This window comes from Suricata suricatta, chromosome 1 (genome assembly GCF_006229205.1).
Source record: "Suricata suricatta isolate VVHF042 chromosome 1, meerkat_22Aug2017_6uvM2_HiC, whole genome shotgun sequence".
Taxonomy (NCBI): domain Eukaryota; kingdom Metazoa; phylum Chordata; class Mammalia; order Carnivora; family Herpestidae; genus Suricata; species Suricata suricatta.
In genome coordinates, this window is record NC_043700.1 from 160,052,301 (window position 1) to 160,080,054 (window position 27,754).

The 27,754-nt window shown below is 40.6% G+C and overlaps 1 protein-coding gene across 3 annotated transcripts in view; it reads left to right on the top strand.

Moving 5' to 3' along the window:
* Positions 1-27,754, top strand: part of ATP8A1 (ATPase phospholipid transporting 8A1) — a 224,745-nt gene that overhangs the window by 23,498 nt on the left and 173,493 nt on the right. For all 3 annotated transcript variants that reach the window (XM_029946463.1, XM_029946459.1, XM_029946471.1), the window contains exons 2-5: positions 11,501-11,615; positions 12,496-12,595; positions 13,514-13,612; positions 18,264-18,309. In XM_029946463.1, coding sequence (XP_029802323.1) covers positions 11,501-11,615; positions 12,496-12,595; positions 13,514-13,612; positions 18,264-18,309 — 360 coding nt within the window. The remainder of the gene's footprint in view (positions 1-11,500; positions 11,616-12,495; positions 12,596-13,513; positions 13,613-18,263; positions 18,310-27,754) is intronic.

Sequence of the window (27,754 nt, forward strand, 5' to 3'; positions counted from 1 at the left end):
GATGATTACTTGAAATGTGTCCTCCCAAAGTCTAGAATACCTCCAGGTCTGTGTTAGCCTGGTATTCCCCTTTTTGCTTGTCGAAAGCTCTTTGGTACAGTTTTGTTTTCTACAGTTTCAGTTCTACTTTATCACTTTTGCATCAAGTAAAGTCCCATCCATGGTAGCAATTCCTCATCTTGTTTCTGTCCCTTCTCAGAGATGAATCTGATGCCAAGACGAGTCAATGGAGCTATTAGCTAATTGAGACTTCTAGGAGATGCCTGGTGGATGTCTGGCAGTTGAAAACCTCACTGCTAGCCCAGTCTGTTTCTGTGCCAATTTTTAAATCTATATTGGGAACATACCATTTATTGCTTTTATCTGACCAAGTGATCTATGGGCTGTTCCCAAGGAGGAATCATTACATTCCTTCCATCTTTTATTGTTCTTCCTTTCCTGTTAGGCATGATTTGGCATCAATAAAAATGTTCATTATTATTTCTAGCAATTCAACATGCCCAAAATGATTATTTTCTAGGTTAATTTGTGAGTCTGGTGGGCAAGGAAAGTGGGTGCTTACATTAGGCAGGCCCTGGATTTTCATGTGATACTGCTCGAGGATAACCTTTCTGCCTAATGTCAGAAGTAATTTTTTTTAGCATCCACCACATAAAATTCATAGTACTACGTTTGGAGTTTGCTGTAATTCAGCATGAGTTCAGGAAATACTAAGCCATTTATTTGTCCTGCTCTACATAAGAAATGCTGTCTGTGTGGTTTCACACTTGTTTTTAGATCAGTTCCCACAAAGACACTTAAAGAAAACTATCATTTTCCATTTACTGTATGATGGGTCCTGATAGGAGAACCTATTAGTGGGTATCAGGATAGGCACAAAACTGTGAACTTCTGGGAACTTTTGGATGCCTGATATTAAAATAGAAAATTTAGTGAACATTTATTACATGCAAGTGAATTTCCTGACGTGTTCTTTGTTTCCTCCTCCCGTTAAAGTAACGTACCTGACAGTTACTTACGTGTGCCCTTCTGCCTGTCCTGTCTCAGGGTATACATTGGGTATCTCTGTGACATCGCTTCTGCTCAGCTGCTGTAATGTAGCAGGATTTTCGCACAGGGACTTGTGACACCGAGGTTTTCCTTTCCAGGAAGTAACTTTATCCGTGCCAGCACTGCTCAGTTGGGTTCGTACCTGAAGACACTGAGCCCTGAACAACATGTGGCATAGTTTTTTATACTATTTTCAGTTTCTTTCTCTTCCATATATGGTAACACACAAACATGCAGTCTAGTGAAGTGGTCTCATGTTACAAGGTCATGAGGGATGTTGTCACATTCCCGGATAGCCAGGTTGCCTTGAGGGTTTTTTGTTTGTTTTATTCCTTATGGAGGGAACCCTACCACAATATACCTAAACTATATGTCAAAAGATTAGTATTAGAGTGGTCAAAAGACCACGTTGTGTTCAAAACTTTTGTAGGTGACACTTCAAGGAGGAATGGTCAGAGAGGGTGCTTTCACATATAAGGAGCATCTAAAAAGACCATGTGGGCAGGAGAGATTTATGATGGGAAAAACTACTGAGGCCAAACAGGGCAAGTAGACGAGAAATAGAGTTAGAAGTTGGGTCAAGCTTATTTGTTGAATAAATAAATGCATCCATTAGCGTTAAAGCTTTAGAGCTAGGTTGGACTTTAATCAGTTTCCGTGTATTATCCTGGCTGTGGTCCTCACTGGCTCTCTGACCGTGAGCAGTTCTCCATTAGAAGTAGTTTCCTTATCTTCATCACTTTGAGAAGAATTCTTTAAAACCCTTATGAAGGGTTTTTTTTTTAAAGCTGAAAACAACCCGTTTTTTGAAGCAGATAACCGTGTTTTACGCCATTGCGGTAAGTGAGTGCCCTTTGTTACAACATTTTGTTGGGCTTGAGAGTAATGAGCTGCCATCACATTTGCATGAATGAGAAGGAAAAGGAGAGGAAGCTAGGGATGTGGAAAGTTTTTTGGCTGTTATGCAAATTCTTTAGGGTGACAACCCATAGTTATCCCAGAACATGCTGGACTCAGGGCTTGGTTAGAAGAGCTGTTAACATCAGAGGAGATCTGATCTAGCAAGTAGGGCCACTTGGGGAAGGTTCTAGGCAGCCTGGTGATTTGGTGGGCTGGGTAGTTGCATGATGGTTCCCGGTCATCATTCCATGCAGAGCAGGAAAGTCCACTAGTGAGTGATTGGAGGCCATACCTCTCAGTCACATACTGACAGGTGTGGTGTCAGTGCCCTACATTAGATGGATATTGGGAGAAAACTTCCAGCCAAAGACTGAAATGCCTCTGCTAAAATTCCACAGTATGGAAGCTGAGCATATACTTTAAGTTGGTAATAATATTTCCCAGAATCAAATGAGAAGCTTTACAAGAAAAGCCAATGATGATCCAAGGCAGCTTGACTAATAGATGGATAGTTCAGATCAGTCTTATGTGTGCTAAACCTTTCCATATGTCCAGATTGCACATTGACTGTTTACCACCTTTAAGTCAAAAAAGGGAACAGTAACTTGATGCACGAGTCCCTAAAGACTGCCAGCAGTTGTAGAAGAGGAGTTCTCCAAAGAAAACCAAAGGATTTTTTCAGGGGAAGCAGATGCTGAGATGAAATGAGCAGCAGATGTCCACTGCACTGAGCCTAAATCAACACTCAGTATAGGAAGGTATATTGCTGCAATTGAAAATTTCATTTCCCTTCTGGCTATTGCAGTCATGGTCTAGAAATTTGAGACAGATTGCTAAATATTATCTATTTAATTTCCATACTTTTAAAGGTGTTTGATTTCATCAATGCCATCCTTGAAAATGTAGTGTGTGAGTCTTAACCTCTGAAGCACCCTGCTCCTTGTTTCCAGAGTGGTGGTTTCTTCCTTTTGTTCTGTCTCTGAGCAGCTGCTGCCTAGCTCACAATCAATCCTTTGAAATAGCTGTTCTGCTCTAACAGCACAGGATATGGGATTTCAAATGTCTTTGGTACCTCTGGTACTGCTTCTATATTTCTAATAAACTACATATATAGTAAGATACCATTAAAAACAAAATAAATACAAGCCTGTAAATTATATTTAGCCAAAGATTGCTTTGTTCCAGAAACTTGAGCCAGAAACAAAACAAAACTACTATTACATGAGGACTTCTAATTATTATTTTTCTCACAAAACACAATGAAAACATACTAAAATTTTGGAAAAGATGATGCTCATGATTGCCCAATGAGTAGCCCCTAAGTTTTACAGTTGTGCCTCTAAAGTCTCTGGTCCGTTTTCTGGCTCATATTCTTTTACTAGATTCAATGACCGTTGCAAGCAAGGCTGTTTGCCTGATGGCCTCATTGTGTGTTAAAAACCATGAGCAATTAATGTGATGTCTAATATTTGAGGTCACTGAGCAAAAGGATATACAATTGGACGCTCCTGCATATGTTAAGAGATAATATTATAGATAACTTTGATTCCAGTTTTAGCCTTCCTTAGAACTGCAATATAGTTGAGACCACAGAAATTCAATGTGCTGTAACCATATTACCAGGCAACAGAATGATTTTTGTATTTTGTTCTTTTTTCCCTCCTACTTACCCACCCCTGCTTTTCTGTTGCATAACCCCCCACACAGATGACAATTTGGGGGGAAACATTTATGATTTAATATTAATTTATAAAATCATAGGGTAAAATTCATTATTTTACTGAGTAGATTTAGCCTCTGGTCACAATTTTCATTAAATATTAAATGTTATCCACAAATTTTAAAAATGTTAATACCAGGGTGCCTGGGTGGCCCAGTCAGTTAAGCATCTAACTTTGGCTCAGGTCATGATCTTACAGTTCGTGAGTTTGAGCTCCACATCAGACTCTGTGCTGACAGCCCTCTCTCTCTCTTTAAAAAATAAACATTTAAAAAAATATTAATACTTATATTAATGTCCTTAAGACTTGTTTTTCCCCTTTCAAGTATTTTGAAGAGGCGATTAATTTTGTAACATCTGGATATAGGATAGGCTGACTGGAATGTATGAGTGACAAGTATTATGCTACATTGCTCACATAATGTCATTTCTCTTAACTATTTTATGCATGACGAAGCTGAGGCTCAGAACATAAAATAATTTGTACAGTGTTATATAAAAATTTGTATGGAGATCTCACCATAAAGCCTGTTCCATTTCCATCTCTGATTATAGTAATAAAAATAATAGCTAGAATGTTTGTATGTACACGAGGAGCTAGACACTATCCCAAATACTTTACACACATGCATTATTTCATTTACCCCCCACAGAAACCTATGAAACAAGGTAGGCAGCTAGAGTTAAATAATTTGCTTAAGACAACCCTAGCTCAGGGTGCCTGGGTGCCTCAGTCGGTTGAGTGGCTGACTTCGGCTCAGGTCATGACCTTGTGGTTCACGAGTTTGACTGCAGCAGTTTGACTGCTGACAGCTCAGGGCCTGGAGACTACTTCAGATTCTGTGTGTCTCTCTTTTTCTCTGCCCCTCCCCAACCTGCATTCTCATTCATTCTCTCTCTCTCAAAACAATAAACATAAATTTTTTTTAAAGACAACCCTAGTTCGTAATTGATGGACCTGAACTGTATCTCTCACTCCATGGTCTGTATTCCCAGGTATGAGTCTGTAATGCTTTCCTTGAGTACACTGTTGTTTTCAGTATTATCAATGGGTATGTTGTAAAAGGACAATGAAGCATGATTTTTAAGGATAAGAGTGTTTGACTGTACAGAGAATTCTGTCAGGTGGTTGATCATTTGTTGCCTTAATGATTTTTGTTTGTTTGAGGAAGAGAGCGGGCAGAGAGTGGGGGGACAGAGGATCTAAAGTGGGCCCCACACTGACACAGTGACCCCAAGACAGGACTCAGACTCATGAACCATGAGATCATGACCCGAGCTGAAGTTGGACACTCAACCGACTGAGCTACCCAGGCGCCCCAGTTTGTTGCATTTAAAATCCTAAATTTCTCCCAAGTCTTGGGCTTTGGCTTGGAGTCGTGTCAGTGTGCATATGTGGCATCGCACAGGGGTAGAGTGGTAATGTGTGCTGTGGAGAGGCTGTCAGGATCAGAACAGCTCCATCTCCAAAAAAAATGTATGCATCCAATTCATGTCACCACTGTCTCACCCAGGCTCCATCGTCTTTTGTCTGAATTGCCACAAAAGCCTCAAAATGATCTTTTTGCCTAAAACTTTTCAGTGGAGTCCTACTGCACAAAGAATACAAATTCAGGTTTCTTACTGTTTTCCAATCTGGCCCTGCCTTTCCTTATTTGATGCCCCTCTATTCACTATTACTGATCGTCATGTATCTGGAAATACCAACCTTATTCTTGCCTTTAGGGCTGTAGTCCTGCTCTTCCCCAGCTGGGTCCCTTGTCCCTTATTTAATTCCTGATTGGGGTCCAACTTGGCCTCTCCTTGGGGAGGCCTTCCCTTATCCCTCAGTATAAAGCTGCAGCAGCGGTAGGGTAACAACAAGAATGAGAACAGCTAACATTTAGTGAGCTTTTACTATATACCAGCATTGTTTTCTGTATTTATTAGCTCCTGGGGGCCTCATGATCTCCTTTTGAAGTAGACGCTATCATTATCTCCATCATAAGATAATGAAACTAAAGCAGAGAGGGTCCCGCCAATCATTCTGTCAATCACTTGGTTTATTTTCTTCACCACGCTTACCATGCTCTGTAATTATCTTGCTCTCCTCTAGAAAGCAAGTTCCTGAGAGAAGAGACCATATCTTATTTTCTGCTGTTCCGGAAGCTTTTTGGTGGGACATAGTAGGCACTTATGCTAAAATATGTTGAATGAATGCATGAATAAAGGAACAAGCAAACAAATGAACAGTCTTACTGGGTCATGATATTTGTGATGAGAAATAGAAAATTTCAAAGATGATACTTCAGCTCTAATTGTATGAAAAAGACTCAAAGCTCTTCCCTTAAATATCTGTTGAACATTTTTCTTCTCTGCTGCATTGTATTGTGTGCACATCAGCATGTGACCGTGAATCTGGGCAGAGGAAGAAACACTACATGTGAAATTAACCCAGTAGTCACTGGTAAATAGGTGAGTGCCAAGCAGTGGCTGGCAATAGATGATAGTCACTACTTATCTTTTCAGATACGGACCACAGGGGCGCCTGGGTGGCTCAGTTGGTTAAGCCTCCGGCTTCGGCTCAGGTCAGATCTCACGTTCGTGGGTTCGAGCCCCACGTCAGGCTCTGTGCTGACAGCTGGCTCAGGGCCTGGAGCCTGCTTCCGGTTCTGTGTCTCCCTCTCTCTGCCCCTCCCCCTCTCATGCGCTCGCTCGCTCTCTCTCTCTCTCTCTCTCTCTCTCTCTCTCTCTCTCTCTGTATCAAAAATAAATTAAAAAAACATTTAAAAAAATTCAAATACGGACCACAGTCTGACTTGTAACTGAGTTCTATAGGCTGTGTAAAGTAGCCGTTGCTGTGACAGTTCTGGCTCAAGTAGGGAACTGTTTATCTTGCTTTTTAAATTTCATCGTTCCTCTGAACAAATGATGTATTGACTTGTTTCTTCTTGGTGCCCAGCAAATACTACTCTCACAGGACTTTGGAGCTGAAAAAGAACTTCAGTTTCTTAGCCTACCTTCCTCATTTTTATAAGAGGAGAGAAATAATCCCCAGGGATTAAATGGTTTTCACAGGGTCACATAAGTAATCCGTGGAAGAACCACAGCTTGCCTTGCAACCACCAAGTGGGTTTAGTGATCAAACATTGTTAGGGGAAGATGACCGCTTGTTCAGGGCCATGATTAGCATGCTGACCCATCAGCATTTTCTATTTACTTGGTAATGAAAATTATTGCTGAAAGCCGAAATGGTCACCAGGAGGATGTTGCTTCTATATCACTCTTTAGTCATGCAAAGTAATATCTTCTTGTAGCATGTTCGGTAGCTAAAAGTGATATGTGACTCTTTGCTTCCCTATATTGAAATTCTTGGTCCTTAGAAGTCTAGAAATAGCATTTGGTTCTGTTATAACTAAGAATGCAGAAATGAGCCTGGTAAAATCCCTGGTTTGCTATGTGTTCTAAGTAATTTTATCATTTAAAACTAACTTTATCATTAATTGAAATAGTTAAAAACAGTTCCAAAAACAAAAATGCTTTTCTGGGGAAATAATAAACAGGATATTACACTAAATATGGAACTTCCACTGTACCTGGAATTCTCAATTACTGAATCATTGCCTATTCTGTCTTGCATAAATAGGGAAAAGTATCTTCCTCATTCATTTCTGTAAAAGCTAGTGCAGAACTGGGGCACCCGGGTGGCTCAGTCGGTTACGCGTCCAGCTTCGGCTCAGGTCATGATCTCACAGTTCGTGGGTTCGAGCCCTGTGTCAGGCTCTGTGCTGACAGCTAACTCAGAGCCTGGAGCCTGCTTCAGATTCTGTATCTCCCTCTCTCTCTGGCCCTCCTCTGCTCACACTGTCTCTGTTTCTCAAAAATAAATAAAAAACATTAAAAAAATTTTTTTAATATTCTTTAAAAAATGCTCGTGCAGAACAGTTAATTTTAGGAGATTGGTGAGCTTCTGACTGGTTTTAAGACATTGCAGATGTTAGAGGGGGCAATGTTGAAAGAAGCTGATGTGGTTCAGAGGCACCGTTGAGACTTGCTTCATTTCTGTTCCCTGCAGTGCTGTGTGTGACTGCGTCTGCCAGGGTTCGCCCTGTAGAACTTTTAGTTCAAGAAGAGTAATGATGCTATTAGCGGATGTCAGGTGCCTGAGTGAACACTGACGACACGGGGGTGAATAGGGGTGGGTTTCCTGGAATATTCAAGATGTGTTGAAGGAATGTGGATCTGGTATCACTGTCATTAATTTCTGTGTCTGTACTTGGGCCATATTGAGATGCCTCCCCCCACCACCCTGCCCCAAGAAATTGAAACTGTGGGAAATGAGTTTCCTTTCTTATTTCTTTGGAAACTCAACTCATGATAGGAGCAGACTCGCCTGCAAGAGAGGCAGATCTGTTCCTAGGCCTGTAAGGTTTGATGGCAAAAATCCATTCACAGATTAAATGTCAGTTTCAATTTGGAGAAGGAGATGGTCAGGAAAGGGGTGAGTCAGGGAGTTACACATTGAGATCACACGTCTCAGCTCTCTGGAGAGGCAGAGAATGGATCGTGTGCAAGATTTGAAGTATCATGGCCCCATTGCCAAGGTAACCCAACAGACTTTGCAGATTTGGGCTCTACAGGTGCATGTACCCCTGTTGTGAGATTGGGCACCTCAGGCTTGTGCTAGCCCAATGCTGTTAGACTCTTGTCGGCTACCAGTGGATTAATTCATCATATGTTGAGGGACTGATGATATATTACCCACATGTCCTGACCTAATCTGCCTATTTCTATAATGTAAGGTAAGACTTTGTTGAAGATTCTAGTTATAATAATTATAAACTTTACCATTCCAATTTAGTAAGAATACCAGTCTTTTTCCCAGATGCCTTCATGGATTATTCCTGAGGACTTGTGAGGTTAGGTATATTGACTGAGATTCTGAAGAGTTCCTTAGGCCCCTGTGCCTGCTTCCTGCTGGCTTGCTGCTGCCTGCGAGGAGTAAATAGGGATTCTGGCGCATACACTAGGCGGTACCTATGACATGTGTCCTTCGACATCCTGGGAGTGGGCCTCAGGTACTGATGGAGGAGCTTGTGTGGCTAACTCCCTGGAGCCCTGAAGAGACAGAGCAGGGGGGTGGCAGCTCCTGTTGGCTGAGTGCCTGGCTCCCTGCTTTCTCTGCAGACCTCCCTCCCTCCTTCAGTATCACACCCACACGGGGCATCCCACTGCCTGTGTCCCAAGGGTTCGTGATCTAATCACCTTCCAAAGACACCCCCCCCACCTCCTAATACTATCAATTTGGGATTACCTATCTACATATGAATTTGGGGGAGATGCAAATGTCCAGTCTATAGATCCATATATAAATTTTTTGATTATATAAAATCAGGGGGAAACCTGTATGTAAAACATGATGTGGTGAAAGATAACTATGAACCACACGAGCAGAGACCATGCTGCTCATGTGCTTCAAACTGTAAAATGGATATGACAGCCCTCAATTTGGAGCCGTGCGGCCTCCAGAGTGACCCTTCTTCTCACTCCACGCCTCTCTGCTGGGAAAGCTTTCTGTGGCTCGCTGCCAAGCAGAGGACGCGCTCCAGACTTATTCACCAGCATGAGCGGCCTCCCGAGACCTGCCGTGGCTTTTTCAGCACATCTCACTGTCTTTACCTACCCTCTGTCTACGTTCAGCCCTGTCGTGTCTGCCTCACACACTACGCCGGTCCCCACACTCACGTTCCCCACCTTTGCAGAAAGCCTCAATGACTTTCCGGTTTCATATAGCAACAAACCCCACAGGCAGGCTTTTCTTATACATTTTATTACCAGCAGTTTGCTGCCATTCGTGTCTTTATCCATGGGTGGAGAATACTTGCCCTCAAAAAAAAAAAAAAACCCCACGAATAACCACTCCTTATTTGGTGTTTATTCAGCAAACATTTGTTGAGTACCTGCTGTTGGTTGGTACTGGTATTAGGAAGATGAATAACACATAGTCTGTGGCCTCTGGGAGTTCCCATTCTGGGCAGGAGAGACAGACTCATAAGCAGGCAGTAACAAAACTGATAAGTGTTTTGCTGGGGACAAGGGAAGTGCAAAGGGCTATGGGAATACAGAGGAGGGTCACTGACTGAGCATCTTAAAGTACTTCAGAAGAAACCTGTCCGAATGTTTTATGGGAGGAGTTGGCATTGGCTAAAAAGAGAAGAAAACTGGGTATTTAATAGAGTACTGTTGGTAGCTCTTTCCAGGAAAGGAATAGGACTAATTTAATCTAGTCTCAGTTAATTCTCACTAGAAGGTAAAAGAAGCAGTTTAATTTTTTCTGTTCTTTTTGAACATCTATGGGTTGTTGTTTTTTCTAGTTTTTCTAATGTTTATTTTTAAGACAGAGTGTATGTGCAGGGGAGGGGCAGAGAGGAAACACAGTATCTGAAGCAGGCTCCAGGCTCTGAACTGTCAGCACAGAGCCTGACTCAGGGCTCAGTCTCATGAACCATGATAATCATGACCTGAGCTGAAGTCAGATGCTCAACTGACTGAGCCATCAGGTGCCCTGAGAATTTGTATGTATTTTTAAAGTGTTGTCAACTTTGTGACAAGATGTTACCCCATTGAAACTGCTTGAATCTGTTGTATTGTTAGAATGATCCTGAGGGCTGCCTAAGTGGCTCTGTCTGTTAAGTGTCTGACTTTTGATTTCAGCTCAGGTCAGGATCTCATGGTTTGTGGGATCTAGACCTGAGTTAGACTCTGGGCTGACAGCATGAAATCTGCTGAGGATTCTCTCTCTCTGCATATTCCCAACTCATTCTCTCTCTTTTTCTCTCCCTCTCTTTCTCCCTTTCTCTCTCCTTCTTTCTCTGTCTCTCTTCCCCTCTCTCTCTCTCTCTCTCTCTCTCTCTCTCTCTCTCTCTCTGTCTGTCTGTCTGTCTGTCTGTCGGTCTCAGAATAAATAAACAGGGGTGCCTGGGCAGCTTAAGTGGTTAAGTGGCCGAGTTCCGCTCAGGTCATGATCTTACTGGTTCGTGAGTTCGAGCCCTGCACCAGGCTCTTTGCTGCCAGCTCAGTCTGGAACCTGCTTCAGATTCTGTGTCTCCCTCTCTCTCTCTCTACCCCTCTCTCACTCACAGTTTGTCTGTCTCAAAAAGAAACACTAAAAAAAATAATAATAATAAAATTAAATTTAAAAAATAAAGAGAAATAAGCAAACACAAAAGGAAGGAATGATCCTGAGATGACTTGAAATGGTCTTAAGAAATTTAAAATTCATTGTGACCCTGAATTGTGATAAGTGGAAAGATTAAGACGATCAGTGACTCGTGGTCATACCACAGTGCGGTGGTTACGTCTATAAACCTTAATGTTTATCTTGTTTCTGTCTTCACCCAAAAAGGGAAAAAAATCCCAAAGAGGTATTAAATATGTACACTTAAGTTTTCAAAATATATTTTAAATTATCCCTGTCTTATTAGTCTTCTCTAAAACTGTAAGGTCAAATAGTTTAAAATGTTTTGTTACTTTTGGATAGATTCTTACATAACAGAAGGAAGTAAGTTGAACATTTATGGGGGAGCAATGAATAAAAATTTGCAAAATTACAAAAATTTTGAAATGGGTCAGTTTTTATATGACTATTAAATGCTGACTTTGAGTTTCTTGAAATATGAAGTGTGGAGATTTTCCTTTTTTATTCTCAAAAAAAAAAAATACACCACCAATCAGGGAGAAGCATACAGTTCTGAACAAATTTTAGAGTCTCAAGTAGTTATGAAGTGTGTTTTTGTCTGGATAATAAAATGAAACATTTCTTACTGAATCAAAAGACTGTCTCTCTTTTAGGTTATGAGAAGACAGACGATGTTTCAGAGAAGACTTCACTGGCTGACCAGGAGGAAGTACGGACTATATTCATCAACCAGCCCCAGCTGACAAAATTCTGCAATAACCAAGTCAGGTAGGAACTACCAAAGATGGCTGAGGGACCAGCCCTCATGGCAGCTCCTGATAGGCCATCTTTCCTCTCTGGCTGAAATACAAATGCTCACCAAGAGCTTTCAGTAAAATCAGTTAATATTTGAGAACTTACTGGAGGCATTGTGAATCTGCTATTTCTTCATCCTCTAACCAACAAGGAAATATTAATAAGAATCTGGAAGCTGGAAGGAGGTAAACAGAAAGGATAAACAGCCATTCCTTACCACCTCTACCAATTCTGCAGGTAGTGGAAGCTGCTCATGGGTAAATGCCTTTGTCTTAAACCTGTTAAAAGGAGTGGCTGTTGTTAGCCAATTATCAGTCGGTTGAGCATCTGACATTGGCTCAAGTCATGATCTCGCTGTTCATGGGTTTGACCCCTTGTCGGGCTCTGTGCTGACAGATCAGAGCCTGGAACCTGCTTCAGATTCTGTTTCTCCCTCTCTCTCTGCTCCTTCCCCACTCGCACTCAGTTTCTGTCTCTCTCTCAAAAGTAAAATAAATATTAAAAAAAAAGTTTTTGGTCTTGTTCATTTTTCTGATTTTTTTGTAAAATTTTATTTTTTATTAGTGTATTATACACTCTCCTAACTGAAGTTGTTTTTCTTTGTAACCTACTCCTAGTATGTTAAAAAGGATGATTAACCAAAGAGAACAAAAGAGATTACGCAGAAAATCAAACTTACTACTTAATTAGTCCTTTCACTTTCATTTAGGTTAATGACCATTTGCAATATTCTCCCAATTTGAAACAGAGGGCAGATGTCCATCTCATTTTTTATATGATGGTAAGAGAATTTTGTACATGTGGGTATAATTATGGATTAATTTTTTATCCTACCTCTCATTTTGTTTTCTAGCACTGCGAAATACAACATAATCACATTCCTTCCAAGATTTCTCTACTCTCAGTTCAGAAGAGCTGCTAACTCGTTTTTTCTCTTTATTGCATTGCTTCAGGTAAAGTTATGTCATAAAACTTCAGTTCAAAGTCAAATGTTCAGATGTTAATAAATGTTTTTGTTAAGCCCATGATCACCTTCTGAAGCACATCTAAAGCACAGAGAGATGGGCTAGTTTGGGTGCACATTTCCAGCTACAGGTGATGTGAGCATTCCACTACTTCTTCAAGCTTTTTGATTCATTTTTACCAGCTTCTTTCAAACATTCTATAAATTCGATATGACAGGGAGGAAATTTGATGGGAAAGGGGAGTGGAAGTCTTTTTTTCAAATAGTAACTAAATATTTATTTTAGTAACAGTAAGTCAGTTCTGAACCTTAGAATATAAGAGTTACCATTTCAAAGCATTTCTTTTTGAATTTGAGTAAGTAGTAATCAGGGAAAATAAGTTTCACTTCATTAAAAAGCATACATTCATTGTAAAAATAAGAAAACACAACGAAGCATAAAAAATTAAAACTATTGTTTTTCCACCACTCAGAGACAACTTTTCTTAAATTTGGGGTGTATTTTCTCCTACTCTTCTTTCCCCCGCAGCCCTCCCCTCACACCAAATACCATTTATTCTTTTAGCTTACAAAAAGAAGATCATTTAATCCATATGTTTTACATTCTGTTTTAACCATATAACAATGTGTGGATATTTTCCTGTGTGGTTCAGTGTGATTTTAAAATATCAGTTTCTATGATTGTAGGGTATGTATTTACACCCCCTCCCCCCACCACAACAGCTTGCTTGTGTGTTCTTCAGTCACTTACTCAGTATTGTCTCACCCAGTGTTAGTCGGCCATGTTAGTAAAATCACTGAAACATATTTTAAGAGGCACTAAGACCTGGCTGTTTTTAAATATGTTATTAATCAACTTGCTAGTTCTCACTGGATTTCTTTCTTTCTTTTTTTTCCCTCCAAATAGCAAATACCTGATGTATCACCAACAGGTCGCTACACAACACTGGTTCCTCTTTTATTTATTTTAGCTGTGGCAGCTGTCAAGGAGATAATAGAAGATATTGTAAGTATCTGATTTTTTCATAAACAAATGTGATGGTTATTTTACATCCATATTTTTATATTTGAGTTTTTCTTTAATTCTTGACCCAGGCTGTTTAAAATGTCCATTCAATTTAAAAATACATAGAATATGTTCTGGAACTCATTCCTCTTAATTTCTACAGGATTACTGTTACAGAATGCTTGTTAGAGTGTTCTCCACGTTTGTAGTTTAGTAATGGAAGAAATTAAATTTTTTTTAATGTTTGTTTTTTTTGAGAGCGTGCGAGCAGGAAAGCATCAGAGAGAGAGAGGGAGACACAGAATCTGAAGCAGGCTCCAGGCTCTGAGCTAGCTGTCAGCGCAGAGCCCAATATGGGGCTTGAACTCACAAACTAAGAGATCATGACCTGAGCTGAAGTCGTATACTTAACTGACTGAGCCACCCACGTGCCACAAGAAATTAATTTAAATGGCTTGGAGAGAAAACTGTATTTGAACATTATTTTCACTTATGCCCAATTTTCAATTTGAACTTTATTTGAAGTTAAACACAGTAACCTCCAAATTATCTAAATGTAAAGGGCTTTTAATGTATTTTTTATATTTAATTTATATGCATGGTTTTCATTTTATTAAATACCTTTGATTTTCATCTTTAGTAGTTCTAAGTTTCCTTTTATTTTAGTAAAAGAAAGGACCAACATATTTGCTATTTTTATTATTCTGTAGTAGCTGAGAAAAGAGGAAGTCCATTTCCCTTTTATAAATAAGTTCCCTAAAATAAATTCAGACACTTCTTTTTTCCTCTGTTTTACCATTATTTTAACTACCTCAGTTGAGGAAGCGAATATTTTATTTCCTACGCTCTTTAAATGCTTGGCCAATCGGAAATGACCTTCTGTCAGGTTTTAGGCAAGTCAGATGGTAAGTTGAGGAAAGACTTCTTTGGGAAGCTCCAATTGAAAGTTGCACGGTGCACAGACATTAATATGACTTCTATAGAGAATCAAATTGGGACCCCCTTAAGGACAGATGAAGCATAGCTTCACTAGACGCATTTGAGATGGGTCAAGTGTCCATTTAGACCATCAGTCTCCAAAACCTCCCAAGTGTCGAGGAGTCTAGACAGAGGTTGTGTCCAGGTGCATGTCTGTAAAACATCACCGTGCTCATGATTGAAAATAACATGCTTGAAGATGACCACAAACTGAAAATGTCAGGGACTCTCTTTTTACCTATATTGTTCCACACAGACTTAACCGTCCTTTAAATTGTACTTGGATTTGGCAATCCATAAAGATTGGTCTTTACTATAATCTGTTTCTTTGCCTTATGTACTCGCTTTTCTTTGACATAATTTTGACTAAAACATAGGTTACTTACTAGACATTGCGCTGCTGTTTTTGTAAATGTTTTTCCCATTTCATTTCTTCAATACCTTTAAATGTTGGATATTAATCCCACTTTAAAGGTAAGGAAGCTGGGGTTTAGGGAGGTCACGAAACTTGTCCAAGAAAACAGTTGGGATCAGAGTTCTCTCTCATCCAACTCTCTTCTTCTGTATTGTGGCAAATCACCAACAATAGTATTAATGACATTTATTGAGCTTCTGGGATCCATGTAATTGTTCTGTAACCTTTACATTTATTAAGTCTTACAGCAGCTCTTTAAAGGATTATTGATATTGCCCCCATTTTACAGATGAGGAAGAGGAGGCACAGAGGAACAAGGTCAATTGCCCAGGGTCATACAGTGCATAACTGGGGCTGTCAGCATTCAGAATAAGGCAGTTTGGCTCCAGGGCCCTGCATTATTACCACTGCTCCGAGCTGCCTGTCTTTTTTCTTTCCCCCTAACAAAACTATAAGCCCTCTAACTCTGATTTTTAGAACCCCTCTCTCTGAAAATATATGGTAAATAATATATTATCCAAAAGGTGTTTTCTTTTGAAACAGAACTCTTATTGGCATAATGTAATAATTGGGTACTATTAGAAAGCAGTTTACCACACAGTTCCTGGAGGAAGTAATAATAGTGTGTGGAGAAATAGTATTACATCAAGTATTTTTCCAACAAAATCATTGTTAAGAAATTGAGTAAAATAGGGGCACCTGGGTGGCTCAGTTGGTTAGGCATCCGACTCTTGATTTCTGCTCAGAGCTTGAGATGCCTCTGAGACTGCCACAGGGAGATATCAAGGAGGCAACTGGATATAACTGTCTGGAGCCCCAGTGAGAGTCTTGGCTGGTAAATATTTATGAATCAATTATAATTGAAACTGCAGGTATGCATGAGCTGAGCCAGGGAGAGAGGGTAGAATAAGAAGTGAAGAGGGCCAGGGATTAAGCCCTGGACAATTCCATCACTGAATAACAGGAGAAGAGACAAAGAAGGGACCAAGCTACAGGTGGAACACCTGGGCACTGATGTGATAAGAAATGCTGAGGAAGCAGGGAAGGCTCCCAGGAGGGAGTGGCCAACATTACATACCCAAGTATCCTAAAGTCTTTACACAGCAGTTTAGTGCTGCACTGTCAACTGAATATTGATAATATTAAATAGTCCACAAGCCCTCAGTGACATTAAATGAATTCTCATTATAGGACAATGGAGGTATTTGAGCTCCTAGAACAACTGCATTAATGTTGTTTGAACTGTTCATTTTAGGAGGAATAATGATCGGTTTGGAACTGGAGATGTGATCTTTTTATAGTACTAAGGTTAGAACCTGCCTGTCTGGGTGGATCCTTATGTATATTCAACACAATTGTTTTTTGACAAGCAACCTAATTTATTCTGTGGAGGGAAGGCTAAGGAAAGAGATGCTCCTAACAAGAATTCTCTGTAGATGGAAAGTAATGTTTAGGATCTCCTTAGGTTTCACTAAGATTAAATTTCCTGTTTAAGTGGAATGTTTCATTAATTAGCTTTTATTTGTCTCCTTCAATTGGAAGTCTAAGCATTGTCTGTCATAGATATGCATTGTTTTGGAAATATTTGCACCTCCTTCAAATATCTAAATTTGCTTTGGACCAAAATTTATTTTGGAGTTACCTTCTAATTTTCTTAAGATCATAGTTAATAAAAAGGAGTATTTTAGAGTTTTATCAGTTGTAAAATATTCTCTGATGCTACAAATTTAAAATTTTTAATGTTTATTTTTGAGGTGGAGGGAGAGAGAGGGAGGCACAGAATCTGAAGCAGACTTCAGGCTCTGAGCTGTCAGCACAGAGCCCGATGAGGGGCTCGAACTCAAGAATCACGAGATCATGACCTGAGCCAAAGTCAGACACTCAACTGACTGAGTCATCCAGGCGCCCCTAATGCTACAAATTTAAACAAACTTTAAAAATTCATTTAAGACCATTTGCTGGCAAATCATAAGCTTACTTTTAGAAGCAGTAACTTGCCTAATGAAAGTCTACATTATTCCAGTTTTATTAGTGAGTGTTTTGTTCTGAGAAAGAATTGTAATGTGTTCCTACATATGGATATGGCAAGAATTATTTTCTACAAGCCTTCCACAGAGGCGTTTTGAATGCTCTGTTTGCATTTTGTCCAGTCCAGTGGCTGGGTGTTTGGAGGCACTGTGTTCACACTACCCGCTCTCAGGCCACTCCCCTAGGGTTGCTGTGTTTGGAGGAGTGCTGACCCACAACTCTGGCCTTTCTCTTGGAAAGTATTGTCATATGTGCACTCCTCAAAACCGTATTTCTTCTCAGATGGAAAAATTAGGAACCCAATTGTTTTACGTTCATTCCATCCCATCTTATAGACGGGTATATGAGCTTTATATGATAGAATCTTTGAGCTCAGAGTTAGGTAAACTCAACACTTTCCTGCAATGTCAGCCGAGGCTGATGTGTTACACTTGATGCTGTAAGTTTAGACAGAAGCTGTGGAAAACCTCTAGTTGAACCATAGACAAGATAGCTTCCCCTGGCCACTCAAATTCTCACCTTTCCTCTGACCTTTCGTTTCTTTTACTCTCTGCTCTAACACCTTGGCTTATGCGACTCTTCAGACTCATCCACTTAGACTTAAGCTACCTCACCTGTTTACCATTTAATATTTTTGGTGCATTTAAGAGGAAGGAGACTAGGATCTTGTGATTCAGTGGTTTATAAGGGAAGAAGGGACCGTTGAGAAGCAGTCGATAGAAGAGGCTTTATGCAAATAGTAGTCATTGGCCGACATCACCATGCCATTAAATTATGGAAGATGTACTAGGCCTAATTAGGTGATGAATTTCATAAGAAGCTGAAAATATTTTAGTACCATTATTAAATGGTAGTTATTACAGATAATTGTCTTGGGCAATTTTTAAGTGAATTATTTAAGTAAAAAGCTAAATCAGCCTTTTCTAGTACATTAAAATTTTAACCTTACCTGAATAATAAGGTAGGATGCTTCTGAGGACCATACCTTGTGCCCGCAGAAGAGGAATACTGTATGATGATGCTATGGGTTGTGTTTTCAATTTTAAAATTCCCGCATATCCTCTGATTCTTCTTATTGCCATACCCCAGCATGCTTATAAAATTGATACAAAAGGATAAAAGCCTTGAGAAACATATATTGAAAGAAATATTATTTGTTTTGGGTGCTACTTTGTTTTATTGATCTCATCCACTTTTTCACAGTTTTTGTCTTTTGCTTTTAAACTTTAGAAACGACATAAAGCTGATAATGCAGTGAACAAGAAACAGACACAAGGTAGGAATTTTACATTTTATTTCTCTTATCTGTCAAATACACCCTTGGTAATACATACAGATCATTTCAATTAAATGAAATTCAGCCAAAAATACTTTGTATCTCTTAAGATTTTATTTCAAGGGAGACTCTTTTTTTTTCCTTTGTAGCATTGATTAGCATAATGCTTAAATTCACATTTAGAGTGACTTACAGTAGTAATACTTTTGAAAGAAAACAGTTTTAATATGTTTAAGTGCCTCATAGCAATGCATTCCCAAGTATTGTCCATGAAATCAGTTGTTGCTAAAAGCTGCAAAATGTCTATATTTTGTTAGTGATCAATAGATGTTATTTAGATAAGACTTATAGAAAACAATCAGATATGATGTTACTTATTAAAAGTCACGTTGGAAGCACTTTGTGTTATACTGTATATACAGATGATATCTTATCCATAAATAAATAAAAACCAAGCCAGCTTCTAGGAAGCACATGGCATTTGACATGGCTTTTTTGGTCTGGGTCCCATTTTGACACAGCAAAAATCAAAATGACCTTTCTTTCACACAAGTCAATTTACCATAATGCTCTTAGATTCTTAAAAGAATGTCCCATGTTTCACAGGAACATGTGAAATGGACATCTTACTCATTCCTGAACTTGCCCCATCTGAGAATCTCATTTCTCTCTCAAGTTTCCTAATGTGATGAAGCTCAGTCATGTGTGCCAAAATTAGCTAGTAATTAAAAACAGTATTTTTATACTGCTGTGATTTTTATGGGACTCTGCCAAATACCCTGCTTTTCTTCCAAAGGGATCATCCGCTTCTACCTTCCACTAAAGGCATTATCTGCTGATTTTTGATACATTTGAGAAAGGTACATTAATTAAAGGATCCCCTAATAATTTAACAAAATATTTACGGAGCTTATATTATTTATTATGGGACATATGAAAAAGCATAAGATGGGAACTATATAAAAGCCCAAGGGTAAAATATGATCTTGTGTGGAAAATGGAAGGTTGGATTACATGACCTCACTGTCTCCATAGACTTTTGTGGCAAATGATGGTTCCTCTGTCCAATACTATATGGGTCCAAAAGAAGGAAAAGAAATTGTGGGGTAATTTGAGATAGATCTTGAGTTTGGGGGAACACTTTAGATGAGCAGAAGCATCCAAATGGGGAAGACATTACATGTGTGTTGGGAAAGAGGGCAGAGAGGTTATCCTGAGCAGAGGTGGAAAGGGCGGCTGAATTGCTTTGGTGACCCATCACCAGAGTGCCAGATGAAGAAAGGAGATTCATATCGAAGGGAAGCAAACACATGATTAACAAACAAGGTCAGGGTCAAAATTTCCAGGACCTAAATGCCAAGCCAAGGAGATTCCACCTTTTCTTGAGTTACTGAGTAGCTATTGAAGGTTTACAAGCCGAAAATACACAGGATGACCTTTCAGATAAAGTTGAAGACTAGAGTGGAATGGAATAGGAGGTTATTAGAAACCTGGGGACAAAGTACCCCAGGAATTTGGCTGTGAAGAAACAACCATTAGGAATAGAAAGGGGGGAAAATCCAGATGTTACACGTACTGATGTTTTGGACAATATGCAAAGATACATTTGCACTTGTTGCCCTGTTGCTTAGAATATTCAGTAACAGCTTTTGAACCAAAAATATGTAACTGTTTTTTCCCCCAATACGTAGTATATCTTGTAACAGAGGGCTATCTTCAGAGACTAGCAGTTATTTATTTTCAAGTCTCCGCCCAAGAAATCAACATTGTAAGGTGGAATCATAGCTAAGATGGTTTTAGGCCCCCACACCTTGTACTGATGGGTTCTCCAATTTTCCAGTTACTACCTACTGTCCCAAATACTCACTTCTGCCTCCTGTTTAGAGAAAATATTCTTTCTTGGTTATCATTCTTGGTTCATCAATTTATCCTAGGTTAGCTCTATGGCCAAAAGTGAAGGATATGCAAATGGGAGGGAAAACTTCTGTAGTATATAAAACTCCTGTCAAAAATAGAATATTAGAGATTATTAGCTGTAAACGCATTTTAAGTCAGCAGAAACTTGAAAATTCTTTTTCGAAGAAATTTTGGCTTTTAGTTTGATACTTGAATTTATTTTCTGAGGGAATAGACTTTTCTTTTTCTCCTCTTTGCCTAGCTGAATGTTGCTTGTCTTTTTGTGTTGTAGTTCATAGGAGATAACAGAAGTTTGAGTAGGATACTGTTTGCTGTCGGATAGCTCGAATTGCTTGATGTAAAAGCCATCTGTTGTCATTAGACTGGAATGGAATTCAATTTGCTTTCCTGAATTGAGGCAAGAATGGGTGTAGGAGTGGGAAGGGGGGTATTTTTGATAGATAATTAATTTTTGACAGACATTTGAAGTATTTTACTTAAATTTTCATTTTATGAATGTTTATCAAGACAAGGTAATATTTAAGAGGACACCTTTCTGTCAGATTCAAATATTAATCATCTAGTCTTACAGAAATAAATATTTTGTCTCTTCATTTTACATTGAAACACTCGAGAGTGACGTTTATCACTGTCATTCCCTAATGACTTCAGCAATATAAATTCATAATTTCGTTCATAACATTTTCAGCCCTTTAACTGTTGATGGTCTGATGCCTCATTTTCGTGAATTAATGAATCCCAGCAGGGATTAAATTATGGATTTAGGATATAACTCATGACTTCATAAACTTTGCATTTTGAGCCTACCATCAATACTTATGGGAATAAGCCATTTCTTGTGCTAGAGATCTGGAAGTTGCTTAGGTACATGGTTCAGTGGGCTGGCCAGTGCAGAATTGCATATCGGTCTCCGAGGTCCTGGTTGCTGAGGGAGAGCAGTGTAAATTGATGGTCAGAAGTCCAGGGAGGATCAGTGAGTCTTTGAGTTTTGTGGTTCACTCCTCCCAATAAATTGTGATTGCATCCCGTGTTTTTGTTATATGAGGATTTGTGTGTACTGGGTGGGTGCACCCTCTTACTCCTCCTCTGTTCCCCATAACTCTTAGCCCAGGGGTCTGTATGAGTGAATGACCACTCTGCATATATATACTTGAGTAGAGACAAAACAGCAAGAGACTAGAAATGAAAGGAGCCTTCTTAAAAATTAATCTTCTGGGCTGTAAGCACAACGAAAAGCTTTACAGGAATTTGTAAAATATAAATTTGTGATTATCATTATAACATGTAAATTGAAGACAGTCTCTGGATGAATTTATTATAGTAGTTGAGCTGGTTGTCTTTTTATTTTTATTTTTTTAATTTTTTTAATGTTTTTTTACTTATTTTTGAGAGACAGAGACCCTCAGGGGAGGGTCAGAGGGAGAGAAAGATACAAAATTGGAAGCAGGCTCCAGGCTCTGAGCTAGCTGTCAGCACAGAGCCCGATGCGAGGCCCGAACCCACGAACCGTGAGATCATGACCTGAGCAGAAGCCAGCTGCTTAACTGACTGAGCCATCCAGGTGCCCCTGGTCGTCTTTTTAAGTTGTAAATGTATATTTGAAGTGCTACTATGGCCAGCATGCCAGCATTTCTAGTGGAATGGTAGTTTCACACAGAATCAGTACAGAGGACTGAGGGAACTTGGGGTTCAGGTGCAGTCTGAGAGAGACAGTTAGGATTTTAAAATTAAAAATACCTCTTAATGAAATAGATTTGCTTTTTTTAAAGTACCGAGTTTGGCTATCTTCCCTGAAGGCTGGTGTGTGTACATCCCACAGGTGAGAATGGATGGGAGCTCCCTGTACCACCTAGCAGCCCATTGGCCACCTGTTCTGATGCTGTCGTTGAACGAGGGCCACCAGGAATTCCTAATTAGATTGTTTCATACATTAGATTAACTTTTTAAAAATTTTTCTAAATGTTCTTTTATGTATTTTTTTGAGAGACAGAGACAGTGTGAGGAGGGGAGGGTCAGAGAGAGAGAGGGAGATACAGAATCTGAAGCAGGCTCCAGGCTCTGAGCTAGCTGTCAGCACAGAGCCCGATGCGGTGCTTGAACCCACAAACCATGAAATCATGACCTGAGCTGAAGCCAGACCGACTGAGCCACCCAGGCGCCTCCTTTTTTTTTTTTCCCCCCTAAGGTTTCTTTATTTTGATAGAAAGAGAGTATGTGAGCAAGGGAGGGGCAGAGAGCGAAGGAGCCAGAGAGAATCCCAAGCATGCTCCGAGCTGTCAGCATGGAGCTGGACATGGGGCTTGAACCCACGAACCATGAGATCATGACCTGAGCTGACATTGAGCTGGAAGCATAAAAGTGACTGAGCCCCCCAGGCACCCCTAGAATAGGTTTTTAATAGCTGTTTTTCAGTTTTAATTTTGAAAAGGACAACAACAAGTAGGCATGTAGCTAAAAATACTAGGTCTCAGCTTTACCTTTGTCTTCCTTCCCCGGAGCTACATCAGCCTTTTCAGAAGTGGAACTGAGTTGGTGCTGGCTGAGAGTCCTGCGGAGGCTTCTTCGCTGCAGGGCACATAGTTGCCTGTCTCCCTCCGGAAACCATTTCGCCTTTAAAGCCCTTTGTGAAAAAGCCGGGGTAGAGTGTGTTTCAGGATGTTAAGCCTGAAATGACCTAGTACAGGCTGAATCCATCTGGTTAAGTTCATCCCTTGCTAAGAGACTTAAGATAGTACTGCTGTCCTGCGTATTGAGAAAGCCGGGGTGCTGCTGCTTTGTCTCCCTGGAGGTCTCCCCACATCTGGTCTGTCCAGTAGGCCTAGACATATACTCTGCCCCATGTACACTGTCTCACCTATAAGTAGTTCCTAGAAACTAGTGCTTCCATGGTCTTAAACATTGGGCTTAAAAATTGAGCACATGTATGGCCTAAGTAAAGTTTTCAGACACTTGTAAGACTGTTAATATTTTCAAACTATCACAAAGACCTTAGGGTTGTATAAATTGAACTGATTAGGTATTTTTAACAACAGCTCTGGGTGGAGAGCAGGCATTTATTTGGGGGAAGTACAACCCCAGATTGTCTTCCATTTGTCGCATAAATTAAAGTTGCACGCTGAGGAGCAACAACCCAACTGAGGAAATTTAGGGCCATTGATAGAGTAAAAGAGAAAAAGCAGGTGTGATTCAAAGTTAAGACATTAGTGGGGTGCCTGGGTGGCTCAGTCTGTTGAGTGTCCGGCTTTGGCTCAGGGCATGATCTCACAGTTCGTGGGTTCGAGCCCCGCATCAGGCTCTGTGCTGATAGCGCAGAGCCTGTAGCCCGCTTCTGATTCTGTGTGTCCCTCTCTCACTGCCCCTCCCCTGCTCACGATCTGTCTCTCTCTTTCAAAAATAAATAAAGTTTAAAAAAAACTTTAAAAAATAAATGAAGTTAGAACATTAGCCATTTCACTTCAGTAAAGTCCTCACATAGCATCTACCCTGTATAAGACCTAGTGCAGACCACGCAGAAAGATACCAGTCTGTGTTCTTGCTCTGTAGGAAATGATCTTGCAGGGACATAAGATGCCCACCAATACTATGATACAAGATGGCAAACCTGGAAGGGGCCAAATGAGAGAGGCAAGAATCCCAAAGTGTCATTTTTGAGGCTCATGAAGGACGAGGGGGCTTTCAGTAAGCAGAGCTATTGGGACGGTAGTGGTGGGCGAGTCAGGGGGAGGCGGGAAGGTCTGCGATGTATTCTGGGAAATTATCTATTTCAGCTCGAGCGAAAGATACTTGTCACAGAACAGTGAAGGCAAAGTTAGGGTCCTTTTTTGGAGGGTTTTAAAAACCAGGATGGAATTGGAAAGAATTACAGAAGAGCGTGGCTAGGTTCCCAGTTGTGCTTTTGAAAGAATTTGGGGTGGTGTGGGGAGCAGACAGATTTACTTTTTTTTTTTTTAAGTTTAACTTATTTTGAGAGAAGGTGAGAGACAGACAGACCATGCAGGTGGGGGAGGGGCAGCAAGAGGGAGGGAGGGACAAAGAATCTCAAGCAGGCTACATGCTGTAGGCGCGGTGCCCAGCGCAGGGCCCAGTCCCACAAACCACGAGATCATAACCTGAGCTGAGATCAAGAGGCAGATGCTTAACTGACTGAGCCACCCAGACACCCCTGTATCTATATCTATGTCATGCAGGAGAGTTATGTGTAGTTGTCAGCTTACGCCACAAAGAGGTTTCTGCCTTAAAATTGTCTTTGGAATGCAAGGGTCTACATAGTGAATGTAACGATGCTTTACTACGGGTATGATGGTTTTCTTTCTTTGCCAAGCTCAAAGCCACGGTCTCAGCACTGCCCTGTCCTCCTCAAGGCCCTAAAGCTCCTCTCTAATGCTTACAACCAGGTAGAAACCGAGTGTGCCACTCTTTCTATGGTTTCTCCATCCTCTGTCCTTCCGATAACTCGCCTCCTGTTTCCCACTTCGAGGAGTGGCATGATTGCCCAGGAATGGCACCCCAGTGACTTTCAGTCACAGCCCCAGCAGTGAGCTCTTTCATTTTCAGTGCCGACAGCTTCCCTCTGAGAGAAGCTGGTGTTAGACTCTAAGTGAGCACCTGCACCTTTGCAGCGTTTGACGGCATCCTGAGAGACTGCCAGTTTCTCCGGGGCCTTTGATTAGAGACTCCCAAGGGACTCAGCAGACTGTTTTCATTTCAAAAAAGAAATCCATTACAACAAAGCTGTGAAGGGGTATCCTGCTAAGTAAAAGCAGGTTACATTTGAGGTGTTTGTTGAAAGTCTGAGCTCTCTTCTGCATACTGTCAGACAAATTAGCCCGAGTGAAAACTGTAGCAGGTGTATTTAGAACGGCAGAGAGAGGAGTTTTGAATTTAAAGGAATAAGCTAGGGGTGCCTGGGTGGCTCAGTTGGTGGAGCATCCAACGTGGACTCAGGTCATGATCTCATGGTTTGTGGGTTTGAGTCCTGCATCAGTGCAGAGCCTGCTTCAGATCCTCTGACTCCTGCTCTCGCCGTCCCTCCCCCACTCATGCTCTCTCTCTCCATCTCTCAAAAATAAATAACATTAAAAAATTAAAAAGTGAAAAATAAAGGAATGAGCTATTAAAGCGCCATGGGGCAGGCCAATGTCCTCATTCTGCCCTGGCTCACTCTGGGCCTCTTCACTAGGCATCACTGGTCATCCCCACAGCTCACCTTCTTGAACTCTGATATTCTAGGGGTGTAGACTAGGTGTACTTTTTGTCCTGGGAAAGCTAAAAGCTCAGAAAAGTACCCAGCATCAGGGCACCTGGGTGGCCCAGTCAGTTGAATGTGTGACTCGGCTCAGGTCATGATCTCACAGTTCATGGGTTCAAGCCCCGCCTCAGGCTCTGTGCTGACAGCTCAGAACCTGGAGCTTACTTCCAATTCTGTGTCTCCCTCTCTGTCTGCCCCTCCCTGCTCATGATCTGTCTCTGTCTCTCTCTCTCATTCAAAAAAAAAAAATGTTAAGAAAAAAAAAAGTACCCAGCATAATTTCTCACTTCCTCTAAACGTGGTTGGAGCTGGGTCAGAGGAGGTCAGTGATTAAAAATAACTGTGTTGCTATTTCAGTCACAGGCCTGATACATGTGATACTGCTTATTTTAATTGTTCTATGGCTCGATGCTTAGGAACCAGTTCTGAAGAGAAGACAACAGTGAATTCTGTGATGGATGTTTATCCGTAGCCAGTATTCAAGTCTTGATTTGTACAGAAACATTTTATATGTCATGAGCTGATCTTTAATTTCACCAGAATTCTGTATCCTAAGATGGGTCTGGCTTTGAAGAAAGCTGTGCATGTCAATCTTTATTTCCGGGTTCTAGTTTTATATTTCCAGAACAAAAGAAAGGGGAAAGGGAGGGTAGAAACCTATTCTCAATTCTCACAAGCCTCCAAATGATGATGCTGCCGGTCCCGGGACCCCTGGTTGAGCAGCGAGGGTCTGTACTACGTTCAAAGAAATGTTCCCGCACTTGATTAGAATTCTGACTCCGTGTGGAGACATAAACGTAATTCACACTTCGATTAACCCAGGCCACTATAGCCTTCAGAATAAATAATAAATGCCCATTTAGATTGCCAGAAACCAAATGATTAATAACAATTTATGTTTGTCTAGGTTTAGTCAGTGGAACTTCATACACTGCAGATGAGAGTATGGACTGCAGACAATTCTTGGGGAAGTAACGTGGTCTCTGCTGATAAAATGCCCCAGAGCCAGCAGTCTTCCTCTTAGGATCCTGTCCTATAGTATGCAGTCATATAAATATATTTCGGTGTTGTTTGAGGTGGTGAAAAAAAAAAAAAGAAGTCAGGATTTCCATCAAGAGGAAGATCGTGGACTACATTAGGATACAGCTGATGTGTAACCCAGAGTTGCTCACAGCTGGGCTGGACAGGCCAGGCTGATCTCTGGGACACCTGGCTGTGAGCAGGACAAGATGCACTAGCTGGTGATTTATAAAGTGCTGTATAGGGTTTGAAACTCCCCTGGAGGCACCCGAGACCAGCTTTAGTTTAAGGATGTGTATAGATTGATGGCTTACTTGGTTTATCCTGTTATATAGTCTGCCTTGGCTAATTGACTAGGGGCTGTAAAAGACCTCTTGGAAACTTTTCCTCAGGCTTCCTTGAAATTAAGATTTATCATACATTTCATGGAGGTTCAAATTCTATGTCCTAGATGAGTGTGAAGAGGCCCTGGAGAACTGTGCCTGGCAGTTTCTCAGACTCCGGATGCTTCCCTGTGCCTCCATTTTTCTGCCGCACCATATCCTCTACCTTGATAAAAAGGTTTTTGTGGATGTATTCTGTGGAGTCTTAGGAGACCATTCAGTTATCTAACCATCGTAATGAATGTATCCAGATAGTGGGTTGTTTTTAAAAACTGGCTCATCTCTGTGCTTTGTCCCGAAAGCATCTGTGGCATGTTAAGTGGAAAACCAAGCTGCAGAGAAGTAAATTTTTAGAGAAATGAAAGCAAAAGTCCATATGTTCATGTTTTTTTAAGCTTATTTATTTATTTTGAGAGAGACTGAGTGAGCAGGGAAGAGGCAGAGAGAAAAGGAAAGAGGGAGTGTCCCAAGCAGGCTGCATACTATCAGTGCAGAGCCCAACACAGGACTTGAATTCATGAACCATGAGATTATGACCTGAGCTGAATTGAAGAGTCGAACACATAACCAACTGAGCCACCCAGACATCCCCTTAGGTTCGTGTTAGTCTAGAGAAAGGTATGGGATGATGCATCAGTTAGTATTCCTTCCCTGGAGAAAGTGGCATGGGGTGAGAGAATGTCTGCTCTCCTGTTATACAACTCTATCTGGCTTGCTACAAACGTGCATTGATTTCGTATTTGATAGAAAACATTGTCCACTGAATATGTACTTAGAAGTTTCTTGGACGTGCACATTTCTGTAGCCAGCCACATCTTCCTGTGTATCTCTTCAACGATGAATTTTGAGGAACCATTTGGGCAGAGGCAGAGAGCCC